The sequence below is a fragment of the Hyperolius riggenbachi genome, chromosome 5 (assembly GCF_040937935.1).
Source record: "Hyperolius riggenbachi isolate aHypRig1 chromosome 5, aHypRig1.pri, whole genome shotgun sequence".
In the NCBI taxonomy this organism is placed as follows: Eukaryota; Metazoa; Chordata; class Amphibia; order Anura; family Hyperoliidae; genus Hyperolius; species Hyperolius riggenbachi.
In genome coordinates, this window is record NC_090650.1 from 305,243,806 (window position 1) to 305,267,349 (window position 23,544).

Here is a 23,544-nt window from a genome sequence, read left to right on the forward strand (position 1 = left end):
GGCTGCTGTCTTTTTTTTTTTTTATGTACCATGTAGCATTCACCTGCATGTTTCTCTGTACACTGTATACACAGCGAAGGGAGCTGTTTATTGTTTGTATTCTGCTTCACTACTCCCAAAGCATATTTACAGATTACACCACTGCTTGTTAGGCATAACACAAGTCAACTTTCCCATTCTTATACATAAACAGAGGTAATAGTTGTTTAGTGTAACAGGTGTTTGTGTTTATACATATGGGCTGGTTCACTTTACACAGCTAGACACCTGAAGCAACAATCTCTTCACATTCAAGCTACAAAACTCCTGACAGTGCAATTCCTGTCTGCTGATGCTAGTATTATGATCTGTATCTCACTGTAGTAGATTTCTCGAGAAATAAGAATTAGATTTATAGGAACAAAATGTTGTTCACACAGAAATGGAATGAGACACATTGAGCAGATATGAGCAAGGAAACCTATACATATTGTACACTGTCTGTCATGTGAACAAAGTGATCTCATTTATTAGTGGCGTCCATACCATCTTCTCATCCTTCCTGGAATATTACACAGAGATCTTTCCTACCACCACCGCTCAGCTCGCTCTCCTACTATCTTGGAAACTTTCTGATGCAGAGGGGTTCTGCTCAGGTTCTAGCCTAGAAATTGAGTTAAAAATCTAAGGCATAGTGAGACCTTAGAAAAAAATGTAGAAGTTGTGGTCCTAGACTATCTTCATCATTTGGTGAGATCGCTGTGCTTTAAAGAGTAACTGCCTGGCATAAAATAAAAAATCAATACTTTATTTTTAAATGGTAAACAAGTAATAAGGATGCTAATCAGGCAATCCAAAAGTTAAAATCACTATTACTTTTCTTGTTGATAAATTATCATTCCCCAGTTTACATAACTCTTATTTGGTACACAGAAAATGTGGTACACAAAAGAGAAGTTGCAGGGCATGCTGGGTTGTCTTTATGTTTTGCTTCTCTACTTCCCCTCTGACTTAACTAATGCAGCCTGATTGGCTGAAGCCTCTTTCCCTCCTGTTTTCCCCTCCCACACCTCTGTTCCTCTCTGATTGGCCAAAATTTCTCAGGCTGAAGCAATGCACTTTCTATAGTGAAGGGCGGGCAAATGAGGCAGATGAGACTTATGGTGGCCACTAATGATCCAATCTTTTTCATCCAGTCTTACCAAATCTATATAGTATAAGGGTAAACTGAGTGAATATACTGAATGGATACTTATATTACATACAAGATTGGATCATTAGTGGCCACCTTAAGCACGGATATTACATCACGACTGGCTTCAAAATAGCCACAGTAAATATGGAAACTGTCTAGAATAGGATTATCTACTTTTCCTTTATAAAATGCACAGGAATCATAACGTGGACAGTGCAATACATATGTTATGTAAGTAGAGCAAGTATTTATCTACTTATATATTTGTTTTTTTTCCTGAGATAGTATGGCTGACAGCTCCTCTTTAATGTATAAAGACATGAGATGATGATGAACCATGTTTGCTTGGATTAAGCAGCTGTTTGATGTCTGCTTGTAGAAACCCCCAAATCAGTCATGTTGGATTCTAATAACAAACAAACACAGAACATTTGTATCGTGTTTTTCTCCTGGCGGACTCAAAGCGCCAGACCTGCAGCCACTAGGACGCGCTCTATAGGCAGTAGCAGTGTTATGCTGGGGATACACGGTACGTTTCTGTACCGTGTATCGACCAGCTGATCCGGCCAGCTGATAATATTCAGCTGGCCCGATCAAGCCGCTCGACCCCCGCCCGCTCGATCCCGACAGACAATGGCAGGGAATCGAGCGCTAAGGAAGCGCCGGCGGGGACGAGCGGTTATCAATCCGCGCGGACGAGCGGGGACGTGGCTGGGGTCGATCCGGCGGCTAATCGGCCGCCGGATCGACCCGTGTATTCCCAGCATTAGGGAGACTTGCCCAAGGTATCCTACTGAATAGATGCTGGCTTACTGAACAGGCAGAGCAGAGATTCGAACCCAGGTTTCCTGTGTCAGAGGCAAGAGGCAGAGCCACTATCCAGCCATTCTTTTACCTGGAACAGATTTGTGCAAGGCACAGCTCCCTTGCTCATGCCACCTTCTTCTTGTATACCAATAATCAGTCATGTTCTGTCAAACTGAACATGGCTATCTATCCTATTTTAGGCTAGCGTCCTGGCTTGGGACAGTTTCCCTACATGCATTTAAAAGAACTTCATATTAAATGAATTAAGGAGTCCAGTCTTTCTTGAAATAAAACATTTCTTGGGCAATCTATTCTATATGTAACTGTTGGTTTAAACTGCTGAGACTGGTACTAGATTTTAGGAATAATGCAGGTGTAGTTTGTTGAACCCTGAAGTACGGTACCGTATAACGTAACGGATTCCAGTGTGTGGATCAGATTGTGTAGGTAAGCTCTCATACGACATGTAAGGGGTAAAATTGGCCAAAGCTTGATGTGTGTATCAGGCTTTAGGGTACACACCTTCAATTCTGATTGGCTATAGTTTGAAGAAACTGCATTGAATAACATACATAGCAGTAGCTGTGGTAGAGATTTACCAGAAAGCTGTTGCAGCTCTAAATCTCTGTATGTATGACATTAGCTTTGTGGTGGCTGCACATATTTTTGCAATAGTCCAAAGACACATTCAGTTCATCACTATGCAAAATCAAATAGACTAGATAGGAAAGATTCACTGCAATGTGACTGTTTTATCATATGGGCGAGCTGAAAGATTTGCATTAAATTGAATCAATTATTTGAAAGCATTTAAAGTTCTTTTCTGATTACAGTACTTTAGAATGGATAATTTTAAATATATACCGGTAGCCTCCTACTGTGTGTGTGTGTGTGTGTGTGTGTGTGTGTGTGTGTGTGTGTGTGTGTGTGTGTGTGTGTGTGTGTGTGTGTGTGTGTGTGTGTGTATATGTATATATATATATATATATATATATATATATATATATATATATATATATATATATATATATATATATATATATATATATATATATATATATATATATATATATATAATTTTGCCGAAACTCAAGGCTTTGCTATACATAACATTATATACATGACGTTATAAAGTACCCCCTAGGGAACATGTACAACATGTTTATAGCCTGGATGTTGTAATGAACATGTCCAAAGAGAAAACTCAAGTGGTTTGAACTGGGCTCCCTGTTCTTTTCTAGGAGACATTTCATCACACCTGCAAAGCATCTTGTCCCTTTCTTACTTTACGCAAGCACTCTCACTAATTGATGCTATTATACAGATGTTAAGTGCCTTGATTTTAACCCATACTTATAAATTGTATAGGAATACTTTACTCACTGGAACTGAAGATGTTCTTCTACTGGCATGATAAAACCTCTCCTATATCTAAAAGAAAAGGTGTCCAGGTCGAGCTACTAGAAGGTTTTCTTTGGATATAACATGAACAGGATGAATGAGAACCTTTCCAGATCTAGGGAATATCATGCAGCTATATCAGATTTATTAGCAGGGGTTTGTTTTTACACTGTGGTTTTTACACTGTGGTGTATCCAGAAACATTAACCTTAATTACTGTGCTATTAATCTTAGTATACATTCAGACGACATCTATGTCCATAGGAGGAGGTGCCAGAGAGGAATAACATTTTCTGCCTATAATTCTAACCCAGTGATGTATTGTCTAATCTCTGTTGTACATGTCAGAATGGCTTTCACCAGTGCAGTGTACTATGCTCTGGGTGGACATCCATGTTTTCCTCAGTCTACTGTCATTCCCTGCACTTTGCATGCAGCAGGGGATGCAAGTCTGAAGACTTCTGTGCTCGTTTAACGTGCAGCTGGTTGTGCATTTCTTCAAGTATGCTGCTAATTGTACTCCTCCTTGCCTGGTTGAGATAATTCAGTGTTTACAGGCAATAATATTCAGACGTGAGCAGTGCCAGGAATTTAAAAGTGGCACAAAGAAATAGTGAATTCTGAACTGGTGATGCCAAACAAAAAAAATGATCTTCCACTTCCTAAACAAGTCTCTAGAATTCAGCATTCAGTTGAGTACATAATCAATAAACTCCTTACCCTATATAATAATTTGCCTATGTCTCGGTCCCATGTCCCTGTGTCAGTGCTTCTGCACTAGTGCGCATGTGCCGCACTGATAGCCGTTGGGACAGGACGAGGACAGGCCAGGGGGCCGGGCAGGTGGGCGTGTGGTGGGCATGTGCATGCGCACTGGCGGTGGTAGCAGACCTAGAGCCCATTTTTAAATGGGCTTAGGTCAACTAGTAGAATCATATTATCCGTATAAGGTAAAGTACTGGGTCCATCATCTCATCTATGGTTATGCATCTTACAAAATGTAATGACAAATCAACCACTTCAAAGGACACCCATACTATGAGGAATATTCATGCCAGTGCTCACAGGGGTCAGTTTGGCTCACTTGTGTTAGTCTATCTAAAAGGAGCTAAAATAATATAAAAAAAATTGTTTTACAATATTAATTTATAAATTATTTGGTCAATGTTTGCCCATTGTAAAATCTTTCCTCTGTCTTATTCACTTTCTGAAATCTGGCAAGTGATCTCTATGGAATGTTCATTACTGAGAGCTATAAAGCCAGTATAAAAATATAGCTGCCCTCCCAGAATGCTCTGGGGGAGAATTCAGCATAATAAACAGCCTAGTATAAGCCTCAGTGGGAGGGCGTGGCTACAGTCTAATATACAGCAATCTATAGCTATAGGAGGGGGTTCTGATGCTGAAACCAGGATATGTAATAGTTGCTCTTTAAGTAGAAATGGGAGCGAAGGAGTATCTCAGGAGACCAAGTGAGCATGACATTTTTGTTCCAGTTCCCTTATTCTCTGCTTTATTGGTACATATATCTGTTTACAACCTATGGAAACACAGGATGCATTGACTGAACATTATTCATGCTGGATGGGAAAAAGACTAAAAAGTCAGATGTTTCCACATGGCCAACCTATGATAAGTACACAAACTGTTTCTTGTACTGCAGTTGTCTAACACTGCAGTCAGTGGCGTAGTTAAGGAGCTATGGGCCCCGGTGCAAGTTTTACATGGGGCCCCCCAAGCACTTGATATATAATAGATACGGCGCACCAAAACCTGCCAAGGATTTCCACAGTGTCTGAGGTGCAAGTAGGGGATAGGAAACAGTTTGTTAATGATTACTACTATTTATAGCACCTATAGAAGTGATTATTACCAGCACAGGGCCAATAGAGAGCTAATATTGTGCTTGGAGGGCCCCTCGGGGCCCCTCTGACCCATGGGCCCCAATGCGGTCGCTACCTCTGCAACCCCTATTGCTTTGCCACTGACTGCGGTATTCCTCTTCTTGTCAGATTAAATTTTAATTTGTAACGTGACCGCTGCCGGTTTTTCTGTTACAGCTGGTGAGTAGCCTCCAGCTTCACAGCAATAACATATTTTTATTGAGTGTTAGAGGTGAACATTGTTACATGCGAGCAGCATATGTTTGCTGTGTAAAGTTATTCACTGTATAAATAGAGCGGCATGACACGCCTAGGCTTGGTATTTCCATTTCTCTTGTGGCTGTGGCTATTCCCTACCTTCCAGATACAACAGTATGACTGACTCACCATGCAGTCCTGTTATTTCTGTGAGGAGCTGGAATCTGTCATAGCGTTACACTTAAACACAGAACGCGCCCATGTATGCTGGATCAGTTTCTTACTGACCAGCTCATCTATAAAACATGAAATGTTAGGGTGTAGCCACAACTGCCAGTCACAATCCAAAGGTAAAGGTTCTATACAGGGTAGAAAATTGCAGGCCAGTCTATCCAGATAGTCCTTGTAGTCACAATAAAGGTGCCCATACACTCGTCAGATTGGCAGCAGATAGATAAGAAATGCATCTGATGATCTATCTGATGCGTTTTTAGAACATTTTTTTACCAGGATAGAATTCCAATAGATTTCAGTTTGAAATCTATTGAAATTCGATCTGATGGCATTTTTTTGCCATCAGATTTCCATTAAGGCCAACGCAAACTGATAAGCAATCTCATCAGATCGACCTAAATTTTCCACCCTGCAACTTCGATGGAAATCCATCGAAATCGATCGAAATCGGCCGTCGATCGGTCGATTGGCCAACCGATTTGCAATCGATCGATCGGGATCGATCGGTCGGCCAGAAAATCGGCTGAGTGTATGGGCTGCTTTAGATACTATGTATGGGTGGTATCACTAGTTTAGATTATTAGTTTCCTTTCCACATCTACATTGCATGCCCTTAAAGAGACACTGAAGCGGAAAAAAAATGATGATATTATCATTTGTATGTGTAGTACAGCTAAGAAAAAAAACATTAAGATCAGATACATCAGTCTAATTGTTTCCAGTGCAGGAAGAGTTGAGAAACTCCAGTTGTTATCTCTATGCAAAAAAGCTATTAAGCTCTCCGACCAACTTGGTTGTGGAGAGGGCTGTTATCTGACTTTTATTATCTGAACTGTAATTGAACTGTTTACTTTTCCTCTAGCAGAGAAGAGTTTATTACTTCACAGACTGCTCTGAAAGACTCATTTTAAATGCTGAGTGTTGTGTAATCTGGACATATTATAGAGTGATGCAATGTTAGAAAAAACACTATATACCTGAAAATAAAAATATGAGAATATTTTCTTTGCTGCTAATCTTCTAGTAATTATTCATAGTACACAACCAATTCATTATATCATATATTTTTTTTCGCTTCAGTGTCTCTTTAAGGGTTGGGACCCAGTGGGGTGCACACAAGTCTTACATTGGGCAGTTGTAGGAGCAGAGCCACAACATCTTTTGTACTGCACTTTGGTAAGCATGAGGCTTTAACAGTCATTGCAGTGTCACATGCGAAGAGGTTGGGGTTGTTCTGTGTCAGCTATGGAAAAATCACCATTGAACTAAGAAGGTTTACACACTGCAGTCCCTCAAATTGCCTATCTTCTCACTCAATCTTTTCACTCAGTGTATAAAGAAGTACAAATGCTAGATAATCATGGTTCACACCAAATGATTCCCAAAGTGACGACAAAAAATAATCTCAGTGCCAGGAATTCTCCAACAAGGAATTATCCAATATGACTTACCATTATTTACTGGTATTTATTCACCCAGTGATTGCTCAGACTGAAGCGTTTGTACATATGTCACCAGGGGTTTGATGCACTATATGCTGGTAAAGTTAAAATGGTGCTAACGCAGCGAGAACATGCCCCTTAACCCATTAGCGCCATGCTTGTTGTAACTTTACCGTTGTATAGTGCATCAAATCCCAGATGGCAAGTGATTGAGCACTGGCCATTCATAGAACCACAGGGGCAGCATCACAATGCGCTTACCATAGACCGCTAGCAGGTTCCAGCAGTCTATGGTGGCTATTGGCTAATGCACACAAACACAGACCTGAAATATGAAAAATCACCCATGTAAAATAGTCTTCGTTTTACATGGACACAAGTGTAGCATCTACCTGTCTCTCTTTTATAATTATACATTTTTATCTTTTTAAGGGGACTATTCTGTTTGTATCTTAGTGGTGGAACCCACTTGAGTGCTTTTTTGAGTGTTTAGGAATCACTTTAAATCGCTAGCAATTTCCCTAAATGCTTTGCCAATGAAATGGATGTGACAAATTCCACAGTAGTGATTGTTATTAGCCAAATCACCATCGCAGGACATGCAGCATTTTGGGATCGTTTGTGCTTCAATGTAAAGTATTGAAGCAATTGCAAATCGCTTATAAATTGCTACACACAGCGATTTGTGTGTGATTTTAAACTAATGCAAACTGTAAAAAAATTATATTTTAAAACCACCAAGCAGAATTGTAATTGCAATCACAATCGCTGGCGAAAAAAAAATCGCCAGAAAACGCTTATGAAATTGCTTACAAATCACTAATTCAAAACACCAGCTCTTGCCATTTGCGACTTGTAGTGGGTTCCAGGCCTTAGTGTTCTCGCTAGCATTGTAACCTTCCCATTACATCTTAACTATATTGTCTCTTATTCCCTCATTACAGTGACTAAAACTTCCACAACTGTTCCTGTTGAAATTGCTTATATTTTCCCACTGGGGATCACCTTTGGAAGTTCTAGCTTCTATATACTGTCAGGGCTGAGGAGTCTGAGTCGGGGCAATTTTGGGGTACCTGGAGTTGGGAGAAAATGCTCCGACTCCTAATGAATTTAAACTGTAATTAAAATAGAAAATATGATAAAATGTTATATTTCTCAGATAATAGTCATCATAAATAATTTATACATACAGTAATAGCTGTGCTTAGTCCACAAAAATGAAATAAACCAATCAAAATTAGTTACTTGTGCTGCTTCAATAAAGCAGTCGCCGTATTTTTAAAGTCAGGTATACATATCTGATTGTTACTGACTGTACAGTATGTATGATGTGTATACAGGAATCATATATATATATATATATATATATATATATATATATATATATATATATATATATATATATATATATATATATATATATATATATATATATATATATATATAATATTATACACTAACATCTGTGCTGTAAGAATAAAGCCTGATGTGTAGCTGTGTCACTAATAGAGATGGTCAATGAGATGGAAATAATTCTGCGCTGATGCTGGTTTATGCAAATGTATGAACTCCCTTTGCTCATGAAATGAAATAATTTGATATGTTAAAATTTGGTTTGGTGACTACGAATTAAAGAGTACCTGAGACGGATGAAAAGAAAATTTTATACGTACCTGGGGCTTCCTCCAGCCCCCTTCAGGCTAATCCAGCCGCCGTCCTCCTCCGTCACCTGGATCTTCTGCTATGAGTCCCGGTAATTCAGCCAGTCAGCGCAGTCCAGCCGTGTGCCGCTCCTACAGCCAGGAACATTCTGCACCTGTGCAATAGTGCTGCGCAGGTGTAGTACGCTCCCAGCGGCGGAGTGTGTGCATGCGCACTACGCCCGACTGGCTCAAGTACCTGGACTCATAGCAGAAGAACCAGGTGGCGGAGGAGGACAGCGAGGGACTGATTAGGCTGAAGGGGGCTGGAGGAAGTCCCAGGTATGTATAAAACTTTCATCTGTCTAAGATTTACTTTAAGTTACAGTAGTACTATACTCTACATATGCACTCCCCAGAGAGCTGCAGGAAATCCACTGGGAATGTTTTGCGCATTGAACACAGAGGTGTTGTCTATCACCCATAAACCTGGTTCAGATTGTACATGAAGAATGTGTAATAGAGGAAGAATAGCCTCATTCTCCTACAGAGTACCTGCACATCACTCTTACATGTACCAACAGTTACACTGCTTAGGGCCTGATCCATGTTCCAATTGTGCACGAAGAATGTGTAATAGAGGAAGAATCCCCTCATTCCCCTGCAGAGTACCTGCACATCACTCTTATATGTACCCACAGTCACATTGCCTAGGGCCTGATAGATGTTCTTTGTTCCTGTCTTCTACAAGTACTCTTACCAAGGACTAGTTTTAGTCTATGACTAAAAGTATTAGAGGCAGAAGATCAGGCGGCTAGTCAGGTAACTGGTATTGTTTAAAAGGGAATAAATATGGCAGTCTCCATATCCCTCTCACTTCAGTTGTATTTTAAAATTCCTAAGCGTTGGCAGTTAAGAGATGCATTTCATGTTACATACTTTTAATCAACAAAATTGTAATATGCATATTAGGAGTCGGAGTCTGTGGAATCCTAACCTGAGGAGTCTGTGGATTTTTGTACCGTCTCCACAGCCCTGTATACTGTACACAGAATTATTGAAATAATTATCTTGTTTCTACAACATTCTTTCAGCAGGCCATTACCTAGCGTGTCTACATAGCTTAACCTTGTGAAAAGCTGTTACTGCCACCACCTGCATGAAGAATTGTATTCTGACACTTATCACTGCCAGATCTCCACAGCAGAAGTACATATCACCTTATAGATATGTGCTTACATGCCTTTCTAGTTATCTGTGTGGAGCAGCTTAAATTGTTCCTCGATGGCCACACTTGCTTAATCAAAGAGATTTCTACTACACAAATGCCTGGTTTACTAGTGAGTGAAAAGTTCATCAGGATTATAGATTAACTAAAAGAAGATTAGGGTTTATTAATTTCTATTTACTAGGTCATCGCTTCAGTCAAGCAACAGCATAGCATGCTGGGTAGTATACAACAGGCTCCAGAAATGTTCTGAATGAAGTATGTCAGTCCTCCGTTGTTACCAGCTATAACTAGGATAATATTCAAGGTATATTCACTAGGGCACTGCAAAGAGTGATAATGGTAAGCAGGGGCAGTAATCCAAATCACCCAGCTGAAAACCTATTTTATTCATCTGAATTCAATAATGCAGAATCCAGGTGTTTGCTATGGTTGCTGAACTTTGGATTGATTACATTTGATGCACTTCTTTCTTATTCTGACTAATTAGTGACAGTTTCATGGTGAACAACATACAAAAGATATGCAGTGCAGTTGTTGTTAAGCGGATTACTGTTCATTTTTTTGTGCGTGATGAAAATCTGCAATCTTCCAGATTGTGGTGTTCATAGAAAATCAGTTTCAGATGTCACTGTTAAATGATTCTTTAATTTTCTCCATATCCTAGGAGGATACAGTGCAGAAGTCATCAAGCAGCAGTAGTGTGGCCGCTTCTCAGCTTGAAGATGTATCTCCAGGAAGTGCCAGTGGTAAGAAAAGTAAGTATAATGCAACTTGGTGACCTCATTGGCTTCAGCCTACCAGGACTGTCTGCCACACGTTACTGTGTGTGTGTGTGTGTGTGTGTGTGTGTGTGTGTGTGTGTGTGTGTGTGTGTGTCTTGCTATGGTACCCTGGTAATAAGTGTTCCCCTGCCATTGGTATCGGTAAAATTGCCATGCACTGTCTGCACACGGCATACAGTATTTACTGTTCTTTCGTGCATCAGGCCAACCGTGCATTCAGTTAGCATGGTCGGTCTAATATTATGCCTGGAACTAATGCTGGTGTAGACATCTAGGATGACATTTTTAATTAACTGTATTTATCCTCAGCACCTCCCAGGTTCCTGCCGATCTCTTCCACACCACAGCCCGAGAGAAAGCAAACTCCACAGAGGCGCCACTCTATAGAGAAAGAGACCCCGACCAATGTGCGTCAGTTTCTGCCGCCAACCCGTCAAAGCTCCAGATCCTTGGTAAGTTAGCCACCTGTGTCTATTATCTGACTCCTAATTTGAAATGAGCCATTTCACTCAGTTTGCTTGGGGGCACTATGGTGGAAAAACTGTAAAATATAAAATTCATATTTACACATATAGAAGTTGTACATTTGTTACTGAGTAAATACACTATACATTTTATAAATTCTTCTCATATAGCTGTCATTTACAGCAGGTATTATAATGTATCAATTCTGAACCACTTACCAACAGGTTTTGAAACAGTCGATCTCCTCATGGGGAATTCTCTGGTATTCTTTTACTTTCAAAAGAACATCTTGAACGGCAGTTACACTGTCAATCTGCCAGTATAGTGTACACGTCAGTAGGCAGGCTGGAGGGTATCTTTATGTAGATCCTTTCTGAAGACAGCACTGTGTTTGAAACAAAATAAATATTGAGAATCCCCCATGAGGGGAGAGACTAATCCAAAACCTGTTATTGACAGGTTAGAGCGGTCAGATTTTCATTAGTAATTGACAGCTGCACTGGAAGTAAAAAAATATATGGTGCATTTACTCTGGGACAAGTTCTATGTGTACATATGTATTTTGTATACCTACCAGTTTTTGCCATAGTAAAAGTGCCCTTCGCTCCTGTTCTCTTAGCACCAGTAATCCCTCGATTCTTTAAAAAAAGAATCCTCCGCGCACGCTCCTTCCCCTCTCTTGCCGCGAGCACAGTAGGCAGCTGTAATATGCGTGTGCAGCACTGAGTCCACGCCATATTACAACTGCCTTTTAGTATAGAAGATAATTCTTTATCATTCTGTCCATCTAGTCTTGAGATGCTCCCCATCCACAGTCTTATTGCATAGCTAAGAAAGTGATACCAATATTTCATTGTTTAGTTTGGCAGCTTCCCATGTCACATCTGGCCATTGGACGGTGATTGAACAGTGTGGGGTTTAAAGGTAGTGATGCAGTGAGAAGGCACATTAAAAAGCTGAAATAAGAAATCATGCCACTTAAATGACCTAATATATCTTTATGGAATTTTAACATACCTTTTTTTTATAACGAGAAATGTGGCAGGGGATGTTTAAAAGTCTTAGGAATCTACAGTCCCCTCTCCCCCCCCCCCCCCCCCCCCCCCAAAAAAAAGAAAATATACTACTGGGTTATTCAGCTCTCCAGCATCAACAATGTTTTGAAGTACCATTTTTTGAAGTTTACCAAGAGAGAAATCTGTATTCTCTGCGGTTTGTAATTTGTCATACAGTGAATACTAAGTGCTATACTGCCCTCCAGTGTATAGTGTGCAGCATTGTGATGTGGTAGATGGGTTTCTGATTGCAAGAAGGATAGTTTAGTGAATTTCACATTTTGTGCACTAGTGTCTCAACAATCAAGTAATGTAGACCATTTCAGGTGTTCATTTAGGGAATTTAACTCTGTCTCTTTAATGCTGACTGACATTAGAGAGAAAGAATGATAGGTTAGTGATTAGTGATGATGTCATGTGGAAGCTAGGACCCTGAGGTTGATTATCACTACAGACTTATAGAAGTTCATATTTTCCTTTGATGCTTGAAATGCTTTTTCATAGTAACTTGATTTTTCTCCTAGAATCGAAATATCAGTTGTACAATGGGTGTGGGAACTTGTGCATGCTTCTTAGAGGGTAGTGTAGGCTTTAGATTGTAAGTTCCTGAGGAGATGGGCATGAATGGTTCTATGATCTGTATAAAGCACTGTGGAATATTGTCTGTATAAATCATGGAAATAAAAATAGTCTCATAGTTTCCCTGGAGGATGCCTAGTCACTGGGGAACATATCCTTCACTTTCCTCCCTGTTTATCATTCAGGTTCCTAGGATAACCAGTTTCTTTCCAAGGATGGCTTTCCGACCACCATTTTCCACTCTGCACACAGCTTCTTTGTTGGGCTCTCATCCTTTTGAAGCAGCCATTTTTGGGGCGGCTGGGGCTATGTTTTATCTGTTTGAGAGAGCTTATGCCAGCAGGTGGAGAGTCCCCCAGGTTTGCCTCTTTCATCTTCGGTTTTAATCTGATCTTCCAGTTTCCTCCTGGGTAGGAGTGGAACTTCAGCTGTGCCATGTGACCAGCTGCAGCATCCACCCCTTCCTGTTCACTGATTTCACAGTGGGAAATGATCTGTGTGATTTCTCTTCATTTTGCCTGCTACAATCATGCTACATAATGTATCAAAGCCAATCGCACCTGAAAGGACAGCAAACTGATAAAAGCAGCCTCATTACAAGTCATGCATTCTAACATGTAGCTTATCAGCCTTTATTGTGCTCAATCTCTATGCTGTACCTCTGCACATGGACCAACCCTTTCACAGAAAATGTGTTTCATGCAGTGATGCTGCTAAAGTGGACCTGAACTCTTGCACAGGACAGAAGGAAAACACAGAGAAATGCACCTTGTATGTATTTAGAGAATTTAACCTAATCCCCCCCTCATCTGTGACTAATCACAACTGTAATTTGATCTCTCAGCTGTGTCATCTGGCTGCCTTGGCAGAGCAGCTAACTTGTAAACACAGGATGGTAACCCTATGTCTGCTTTTCCATGAAAGCAGACGTAGACATACTGCAGATATATTTTAGGATTTGTATCAGCTGTAACAAATGTTTTTTCTTTAAAGATTATGCTGTTGCTTATCTTTTGGAGCAGAAAGGTAGTTCTGAGTTCAGATCCGCTTTAAAGTTTGTACTGTCCCTAAATTACTTTTTGATTTAAAAAGAAAAGAAACATTAGCATTTGATCTTGTCTTCAATCTTGTTCAGCCCTTTAACCACCCTTATGATAACATTAATACAATAGATAGTTCAGGTTTCTTGTATTCTGTGAGTATATCATCAGCTTACTTATACCCAGAACCTAAAACATCTTCGTTTTGATAAATACCTCTCTTTAAAGAAAATCTTTAATTAAGCAATATTGTAACAAACTGCTTGTCAAGCTTTCCAGTCATTGCTGCTATGCATAATGCATTATAATAAATGCCTCTTGTACAATAAAGCTGGCCATACACTGGCCCGATTTGCCGCCGTTTGACAGCAGATTCGATCACTGGGATCGAATCTGCTGCCAATCGTTCGCGCTACACGCCGAATTTCGATCCATTTCGTCCGATCCCGTCGATCGCTCCGTCCGGAAAATTACCGTCGATCGGGATGGGAGCGCGTCGCTAGCGGCGTTCGAGTGCCCGACGACCGACGCAATAGAGCGGCAATACATTACCTGCTCCACCGGCGCGACTACCCCCAGTCACCGTTGCTCCGTGTCCGCGCTGGTCTCCGGCATGCTTCAGTTCCTCCTGCCCGGCAGGAAGTTTAAACAGTAGAGGGCGCTCTGCTGTTTAAACTTCCTGCCGGGCAGGAAGAAGTAAAGCATGCTGGACCTGGAGACCAGAGCGGAGAAGACAGCGGAGACCTGGGGACTGGAGTCGCGCCGGCGGAGCAGGTAATGTATGCGGGCGAGGGGGGAGCGGCGGCATCAGCACCACCACCGCGACAACAGATTGTGAACGGTTTCAGGCTGAAATCGGTTCACAATCTGTTTGCAGTAAAGGTAGCCATACGATCCCTCTCTGATCAGATCTATCTGTTGGTCGAATGTGATGGCAAATCGACCAGTGTATGGCTACCTTTAGGTTTCCATGGCTATCTCTGTAACCTCCTATTAAGCAATTAAGCAGCTGCAGATACTCTTAAGGTAGCCATACACTCGTCAGATTAGCAGCAGATAGATCATCAGATAGATTTCTTATCTATCTGATGTGTTTAGGAACATTTTTTACTAGGAATAGAATTCCAATAGATTTCAGTTTGGGACAATGCAAAATAATAAGCAATCTCAACAGATCGACCTGGATTTTCCACCCTGCCAGATCGATTGAAATCAATCAAAATCGGTTTTTGCAATCGATTGATCGATTTTGATCGATCGATCGGCCAGAAAATCGGCTGAGTGTATGGGCCCCTTTAGACAGGGAAGTGCATAGGAGTGCTGGGAAGTGTAGGAGGTGGTGTATAACTGTGAGGGTGGGGGGACCTCAAGCCATGGCCCTGATCTTGGTTGCTGGAGATTTCTCTTCCATACATACTGTAAAAAGCAGTAGTGACCAGATCAATATGGAATGCAGATGCCAACCAGTTTAGTCAGTACAACTTTCTGATTAGTAGAAAAATCTCACAATTGGCCATTGCTAATAATAGGTTTATTTGCCTGTAAATTAAAGAAAGGAAAAAAAAGAAAAGAAATGGTAATTTAGGCAGGGGTCAGGCTTGCTCAAAATCGCATGCATTTTCTGGAGCATGAAAACAAACCTAATGCTTCCCAATGCACAATCGCAGTGCAGTGGGAGCATTATGCATTTTCCTGCAGCACCAAAGAAAAAAATTGGCGCTGCTGCTTTTATTTCACACATTGCATGCGATTCTCTATTGCCGACAGTCAGCTGCTGTCAGCTAACAATGCAGATTAGTCTGTGGAAAAATGCTGCTGTTTATCCACAGACTTAACTGTGACCCCTACCCCTAAGGTGGCCACTAATGATCCAATTTCTACCGAAAAATCGTTTGAGCGATCAGATAATTCTGATCGGAAGTGAAATATCGTAATACATAGTTAACTACACCATCAACAAACCAATCTTTGCTTAAGATCTATCACAACTGACAAGAAAATCCAAATTTTGGTTCGACAAAAATTCAATTGAACTTCTTATAATTGTTCATAATCGGTTGTGCGCATCAACGGAGATTATTTACAACCAATCCGATCAGAATTATCGGAATATTTTTTGCTAAAAATTGGACCGTTAGTGGCCAACTTTACAGTTTAGTCTAGAACTATAAACTAAAATTGTAAAGTTAAACGAGGAAGACCTTTTGTTTCCAGTATACTGTACAATTACCTTTGCTCATCAGCTTATTCTGCCTTCCCACCAGTTCATCCATGGCTGCTGGAGTTATAAATCCATCTGTGTTATTTAGCAGTATTACTATCTACTAAAAGAAAAGAAGTAAATTGGTAAAATAAAAAGTTTTCCCATGTGAGAGAAGAGTTGCACCAAAACTGCCGGGAAATAGTATCTTACACATATGTGTACGTGTCCCATACACCTTTCCAAGAATAAGCCTTTCTTTCTCTTCTTTTTTGACTGGTCAGTTTAGACAACATCTGTTTACTTCTGTATAGACTGACCTATTTAAACTTAAAAAAAACAAACAAAAAAACTACTAAATACATAATGGATCACATGTAAAGGATAAATTACTGATTCACTGAAATTATGCATAACTAAAATCAGTTTTTGTAATGTAATTGAAACGTTTATAGCACCTTTCTTACACCCCTTTCTTTAAATCTTATTATTTTATCCTATATTGTTTTTTCTAAAACCAGACGACACTCCAGATCTTGGATGTACCCAATGGGGTATGTTATTTTTCAATGTACAAAATGAACAAGGGTAATCTTTTCTTCCTCTGTTAACTCCTGTGCTACTGGGTGACACTACTATGGAGGTGATTACAGCTGTTCTTCAGCACAAGAAGAGTTAACACTGAGCTGGGTATAATTCTAGAATGCGGAGGTCCTTAAATGCTAATGTTTTTCTGGTGTGTTTCCTGAATATTAGTATCGCCTTGTCCAATTCAAAGAGGATTCATGACTGAAGGTTCTGTTTTCAGCAGTTGGACGTCCATGTTCTGCCTTTCATTTAGACGCACAATTATGATCTTCTTATCATGCCTGATTGCATAGTGTCCGGAGAATATTTTATTCTGTGGTGGTTGGTGTTTGCAGCACTGCAGCATCCTCAAGTGGGTAATGATTTGCCAGGCTTGCATTATAAAAATGTGGGGGAAATGACTGACTTGATAATGCAACAGAATTCAGCGTAACATGGATAACAAGAAAACCCTTAGAACTGCTGAGAGCTCCTTGAGGGTTAGACTTTATAATACATCTTGTATTATAAATGAGTTCTAGGACATGGATGTTACACCACAGTATAAAATCTCCACATTTGATTAGCTTACTAACACTTATCTGTGACAGCTCTGCAATGGCCACCTCAGACAACTGTTTAATTGGATGCTAAGGTGGAAACAAAATATGTGAAAATATTGTGAAATTGTAACTACAATGACATGAAACCGTTACCAGACTGCCAACTATAATCAGCAGTGCAGCTTTTCTGTGTTGTGCCAGTTATTGTGCCTTCTCTGACACACACACACACGTCTATCACTTTTCTAAAGGTTAGGCGTCAGTTGAGGGTGGTTGGTTAGGCCTTTTGCAGTGGGGGATCGGTTATGTTTTAGTATCGGTAGAGAGGGAGGGGCTTGTCTGAGGGTTGATTAGACATAAATATTGTGGTGGGGTCATCATTAGAGGGAGGGATCTTGTAAGAACAAAGTTAGGGACGGTTCACACAGACACTGAACTGGCGTTCAACGACCATTTCATTTGACGTTCAACTGCTCTCCATTCAAATGAAATGAATGGACAGTGCTTGGTACCACTATTTGTAGTCTGTGCAAACACCGTGCTCGATCCCATAATTTCCTGTTGTCTCATTTAGTCTACATGTAGTTTACACGGTTGCTTAAAGAGGAACTGCAGTGAAAATAATGTAATGAAAAAAGTGCTTAATTTTTACAATAATTATTTATAAATGATTTACAGTAGTCAGTGTTTGCCCATTTTACAAGCTTTCCTCTCCCTGATTTACATTTTGAAATTTACCACATGGCAACATCTACTGCTGGCAGGTGATGTCTGTGGAAGGAGATGCTGCTTTTTTGGCAGTTGGAAACAGCTGTTATTTCCCACAATGCAACAAGGCTCTCACAGTGTGATGTCAGTACCTAGGTGCTGACATCACATTGTGGGAGTGGTTTCAACACAATATCAGCTGAACAGGGCCCAATGATGATCCGTTTGAGAAAAGATAAGATTTCTTGTGGGCGATATCGGCTACTGATTGGGATGAAGTTTAATCCTTGCTTACAGTTCCTCTTGAAGCATGGCACTTCTGTGTCCCCCTGCAAGGTTACAGTTACTACCTTTTGTAAGCGACCGCAGTAAATCGTTATAGTGCAGCAAGTAATTTATAGTGCATTTTATTCTGGGACAAATAAACATATTATATGTATTTTAAATGCATGCATTTTTTTTTTATTTTTTTTTGTAATAGTGGTCCTTTAATTACAATTTAACCAATGTTTATAGATGGCAGTGTGGTTACCACCTATATGTCAATTGTGGTACATGTTCAGTAAAGAAAAATGTTCTATTTTGCACTGCAGAATTTTTGTCATTGACCTATTCTGTTTCTTTACAGACTGTAATTGTTTTTAAATGCAGGGCTTTTAATTACAGCAGTGTGTCTTTTGTTACTCTCTAATACTAACAGAGGTGATTGGTTGAAGGTTTCTACATCTCTACTACCTGAATTCTAATTTGCTTTATTAATGGATCCTGTTTCATTGCAGGAGGAGTTTTGCTATCCGGTAGAATGTCTGGCCCTCACAGTAGAGGAAGTCATGCACATACGTCAGGTCCTGGTCAAAGCTGAGCTGGAGAAGTATCAGCAATACAAAGATGTCTACAATGCCCTCAAGAAAGGAAAGGTAAAGTGTATATCACAGTGTCTGCAATGCAATGTATTTCAATAAAAAATAATGAGAAAAAAATATGGCCCGCCCAAATCACAGGGCATCTCATTGAGGCATCTTGCACACTACATGCGATTCCGTTTTTTTTTGTTTTTGTTTTGTTTTTTAATACGTCTGATTTTTGATTCCAATTAAAAAAAAAAAGTTCTGCATGCTGCTATGATTTTTAATCGGAAGTATAAAAATCGGAATCACATGTAGTGTGCAAGAGGCCTTAGCATAATGCCTGGATAAGTATTTGTGCACTTTTTACCACACCTGTTTTAAGCTTACGCCATACGAGGATGGATTAAAAGGTTTGCATTCATGGCATGTGCCCCTGGATTTGCTTCTATTGTAATTGGAATGCAATGTACTCCACTCTGACAGCCTGGATTTTGTATACTGTTAATTTCACTGTGAGCACGTTCCTAGTTGGCTGACAATGACCTAACAGCATCCACAGTGAATCATGGCATTGGCTGAACTACAGTAAGTTATGTGATAACAAGAAATTTTCCAGGGGGACTTCAAATGTGAAAAGTACAACCATCCAATTAGGGCCAGGCCGAGACAGAGGCGAGAGAGGCTCCAGCCTCAGGGCACAGTGTAGGAAGGGGTGCATAACTCACTCAGATATCCTTCCCCTATTGTGTTTGAAGCAGGGAGAAATAAGAAAAGGGGATACATGGCAGTGACTTCAAGCCAGATAACTATAGATTAAAGTTTTGGGGGCCCTGGGGCGCCTCTTAGTCAAATAGCAATAAGTGTGATGGCTAGGGTGGGAGGGCTGGAGGGGCACACTATGGTGTCTCAGCCTTGGGTACTGGAGGACCTTGTCCCAGCTCTGCATCCAGTGACAACAGGCAAATGAGGCCCACTATAAATATTAACAATAGAGACTTATATTTTCTTGTAGGCGACAAAGCTGGCTTGTTTTGAGTTAGGCAACCCTTTTTCAGGTATTATTACAATAAAGATCTGGTAAGCCGATCATAAATAATGGATAAATAAGTAGGGATCATCTGGACAAAACAAAGTCAAAAACAAGTAGATGTTGTCGTCTAAAAGAAGTTGCAAGTCTATATTGTTAATATTTATGGTGAGCCTCATTTGCCTGTTAGTGCATTGGATGGATGCACTTTTATCATGTGAAGTTATTTTATTTTTTTGCAATTTTGAATATTAAAGATAAAATGAAGACTATTTTTGGGTTTCTGGAGCTCTACTTGCTTTTTGATCTCCTTGTAAAAATGTGTGTGATTATTTGGTGCAATTGGAACACCACTAAGAATATACCTATTGTACTAGCCTCCCATCATTTCTTTGCATGAGGTATTACAGTCTACATGTAGCTCTCACTTCAGGCTACCTTGGTAAATAGGCGAACAAGCCGGTGTGGGTGGATGAGGATGGACAGCAGCAGGTCACCTGTGGCTGTATGGGAGATGGCAGGTTACTGAAGAGACATGGAGATCAGTATGCTCTATCATCTGGCTCTTGGGGAAGCAGATAGTAGGCTAGCAGCAGCTTGCATAACCTGTTTCTGTTGGAATGGGGAGCACCGAAATGGCCTACCTTCACTGTAATCTGTATACAGTTATAGAGATTGTATGGTGACAAGCTAGATTTAAAATAGTGTCTGCCTTTTTCTTCCTAGCTTTGTTTGTGTTGTCGGACAAAGAGATTTTCCTTGTTCACCTGGTCTTACACATGCCAGTTCTGTAAACGGTGAGTACATTGCCTGTGGTATACATTTGTGCTCTCATGATTTTTAATATACCCAGACTTTCTGTAGAAATCAATGAGTAATATGCGTAAAATGTTTCACTATTGTTGCGTTGGAAGGAATATATAGTTGATGCCTTGCTTGTTGCAGTGTAATTGTATATTACCATAATAGTATTCTAAGCTTGTGTTTATACCTTCTAGGCCAGTGTGCTCACAGTGTTGTAAAAAGGTAAGCTAGACATAACCAGCCAGTAAACAATTGCTGTACTGTTCATAAATTGCACTGTCATGACAAGTATTCTTAATCTATTTCTAATGCTAGATGAGATTACCATCCAAGCCATATTCCACTCTTCCCATCTTCTCACTGGGCCCTTCCACCTTGCAAAGAGGTGATAGCTTCTTGAAGCCTGAAAAGCCTGAGAAGCCCTCCACCAGCCATCATCGACCACCTAGGAGCTTACCTAAGTAAGTCACTAAAGGAGGGTCTATTAATTGGGCCAATTTCTGCAAGGATACTGGAGCAAAAATTGAAATGTTGCCTATAGAAAGAGAGTCCTTGCTTTATTACACTAAGGGTAATGCCTCACAGGAATATGTCAGCTCCTGCAATATGCCTGCATGACCTGTCTTTAGAGAGTAAGTCATGCTGCAGTGACAAACATTTTGCTTAATATTTATAGAGATTATACTGGATAGTGTGCTAGTTAAGGGCTCCGCCTCTGACCAGGATTCTAAACTACGCTCTTCCTGTTCAGTAAGCTAGCACCTATTCAGTAAGGAGTCCTTGGGCAAGGCTCCCTAACGCTGTAGCGTGGCCTACAGCTGCATCCCTCCACAACAAAAAAAAATGACAAACATTTGACTCAGTAGCAGAGTGTGCCAACAGGTTCATATGTATAGTGCCTCTCCTCGCTCAGTGACGTACTCCCTGCTAGACAGGAAGCACATCACCGGTATTCCCGTTGGTCCGAGCACCGTGCTTCCGTCAATTCAATTCCTGCATTGCCTATTGACTCTAGTGATTTTTGCCGCTGCTGCGTCACAGCGGAAGGCATGCGGTAATGCACTGCAGACTTTGCGTCAGCTTGGTGGCGATTCGGAAGCTTCCGGCTAAATGCGACATGGTAAGTGTGCAAGGCCCTATACACTTGCATTGCCGTTGCGTTACCCTGCGGTAAAGCAGGGTAACCTCAAGCACACTTGCCATGCAAGTGTAAAAGGGGCCTTAAAGAGACACTGGCCCATATTCTATTAACTTATTCCCTGAGTTTTCTCCAATGAAATATACTTTACAAATAAAATACCCTTAAAGCTCCCAGCAGACAACAAAATACTCCACATAAGTTAGAAATTACTTTTTAACCTACTTTTTAATACTTTGTCAATTGTTAGTTGCTGAAAAGATGTTTTTAGAGAAGATGAAAAATAATCTCCTGAGAGAGAACTCAGGTGAAAATGTTGATTAGATAAGGGTCTATATATTTTTTTTTTTATTCACACTTACCTAAAGGATTATTAGGAACACCATACTAATACTGTGTTTGACCCCCTTTCGCCTTCAGAACTTCCTTAATTCTACGTGGCATTGATTCAACAAGTTGCTGAAAGCATTCTTTAGAAATGTTGGCCCATATTGATAGGATAGCATCTTGCAGTTGATGGAGATTTGTGGGATGCACATCCAGGGCACGAAGCTCCCGTTCCATCACATCCCAAAGATGCTCTATTGGGTTGAGATCTGGTGACTGTGGGGGATGGTGGTCATGAAGGGATGAACATGGTTAGAAACAATGCTCAGGTAGCCTGTGGCATTAAAACGATGCCCAATTGGCACTAAGGGGCCTAAAGTGTGCCAAGAAAACATCCCCCACACCATTACAACACCACCACCAGCCTGCACAGTGTAACAAGGCATGATGGATCCATGTTCTCATTTTGTTAATGCCAAATTATTACTCTTTCGAGACTCATCAAACCAGGCAAAGTTTTTCCAGTCTTCAACTGGCCAATTTTGGTAAGCTTGTGCAAATTGTAGCCTCTTTTTCCTATTTGTAGTGGAGATGAGTGGTACCCGGTGGGGTCTTTTGCTGTTGTAGCCCATCCGCCTCAAGATTGTGCGTGTTGTGGCTTCACAAATGCTTTGCTGCATACCTCAGTTGTAACAAGTGGTTATTTCAGTCAATGTTGCTCTTCTATCAGCTTGAATCAGTCGACCCATTCTCCTCTGACCTATAGCATCAACAAGGCATTTTCGCCCACAGGACTGACGCATACTGGATGTTTTTTCCCTTTTCTCTGTAAACCCTAGAAATGGTTTTGCGTGAAAATCCCAGTAACTGAGCAGATTGTGAACTAATCAGACTGGCCCGTCTGGCTCCAACAACCATGCCACGCTCAAAATTGCTTAAATCACCTTTCTTTCCCATTATTACATTCAGTTTGGAGTTCAGGAGATTGTGTTGACCAGGACCACACCCCTAAATGCATTAAAGCAACTGCCATGTGATTGCTTGCTTAGATAACTGCATTAATGAGAAATTGAACAGGTGTTCCTGATAATCCTTTAAGCCTCATCTACACGAGTAGATGAGGCTCCGATCCAGCGGCTCGATTAGCCGCCGGATCGCCTCTTCCGCGTCACCGCTTGCCGGATTCGATTCCCCGCTCATCCCCGCCGGCGCCGCTTATCTTCTGCTCGATTCCCTGCCATTGTCCCCTCGCGGGGAGCAAGCAGGGAATCGGCGGTGGGGAGATCCGTCCTGTCGGATCTTATCAATCGAGCCGCATCAGAGGCTCGATTGATAAGGAACATCGCCGCCGCATCTACACGTGTAGATGCGGCTTTAGGGGAGTGTATTTATTCAAAATTATTTAACACCATTAAGTACTTAGTGACGAGT

At 40.7% G+C, this 23,544-nt stretch overlaps 1 protein-coding gene across 5 annotated transcripts in view; it reads left to right on the forward strand.

The window, feature by feature from the left end:
* Nucleotides 1-23,544, forward strand: part of SPIRE1 (spire type actin nucleation factor 1) — a 257,639-nt gene that overhangs the window by 230,687 nt on the left and 3,408 nt on the right. For 2 of the 5 annotated variants that reach the window (XM_068237134.1, XM_068237135.1), the window contains 7 exons: nucleotides 10,675-10,765; nucleotides 11,102-11,244; nucleotides 13,077-13,250; nucleotides 18,749-18,886; nucleotides 20,571-20,641; nucleotides 20,843-20,870; nucleotides 20,964-21,109. In XM_068237134.1, coding sequence (XP_068093235.1) covers nucleotides 10,675-10,765; nucleotides 11,102-11,244; nucleotides 13,077-13,250; nucleotides 18,749-18,886; nucleotides 20,571-20,641; nucleotides 20,843-20,870; nucleotides 20,964-21,109 — 791 coding nt within the window. Of the gene's footprint in view, nucleotides 1-10,674; nucleotides 10,766-11,101; nucleotides 11,245-13,076; nucleotides 13,251-16,652; nucleotides 16,686-18,748; nucleotides 18,887-20,570; nucleotides 20,642-20,842; nucleotides 20,871-20,963; nucleotides 21,110-23,544 lie in introns of all 5 variants that reach the window. The other 3 variants (XM_068237137.1, XM_068237138.1, XM_068237136.1) reach the window with 2 other exon arrangements.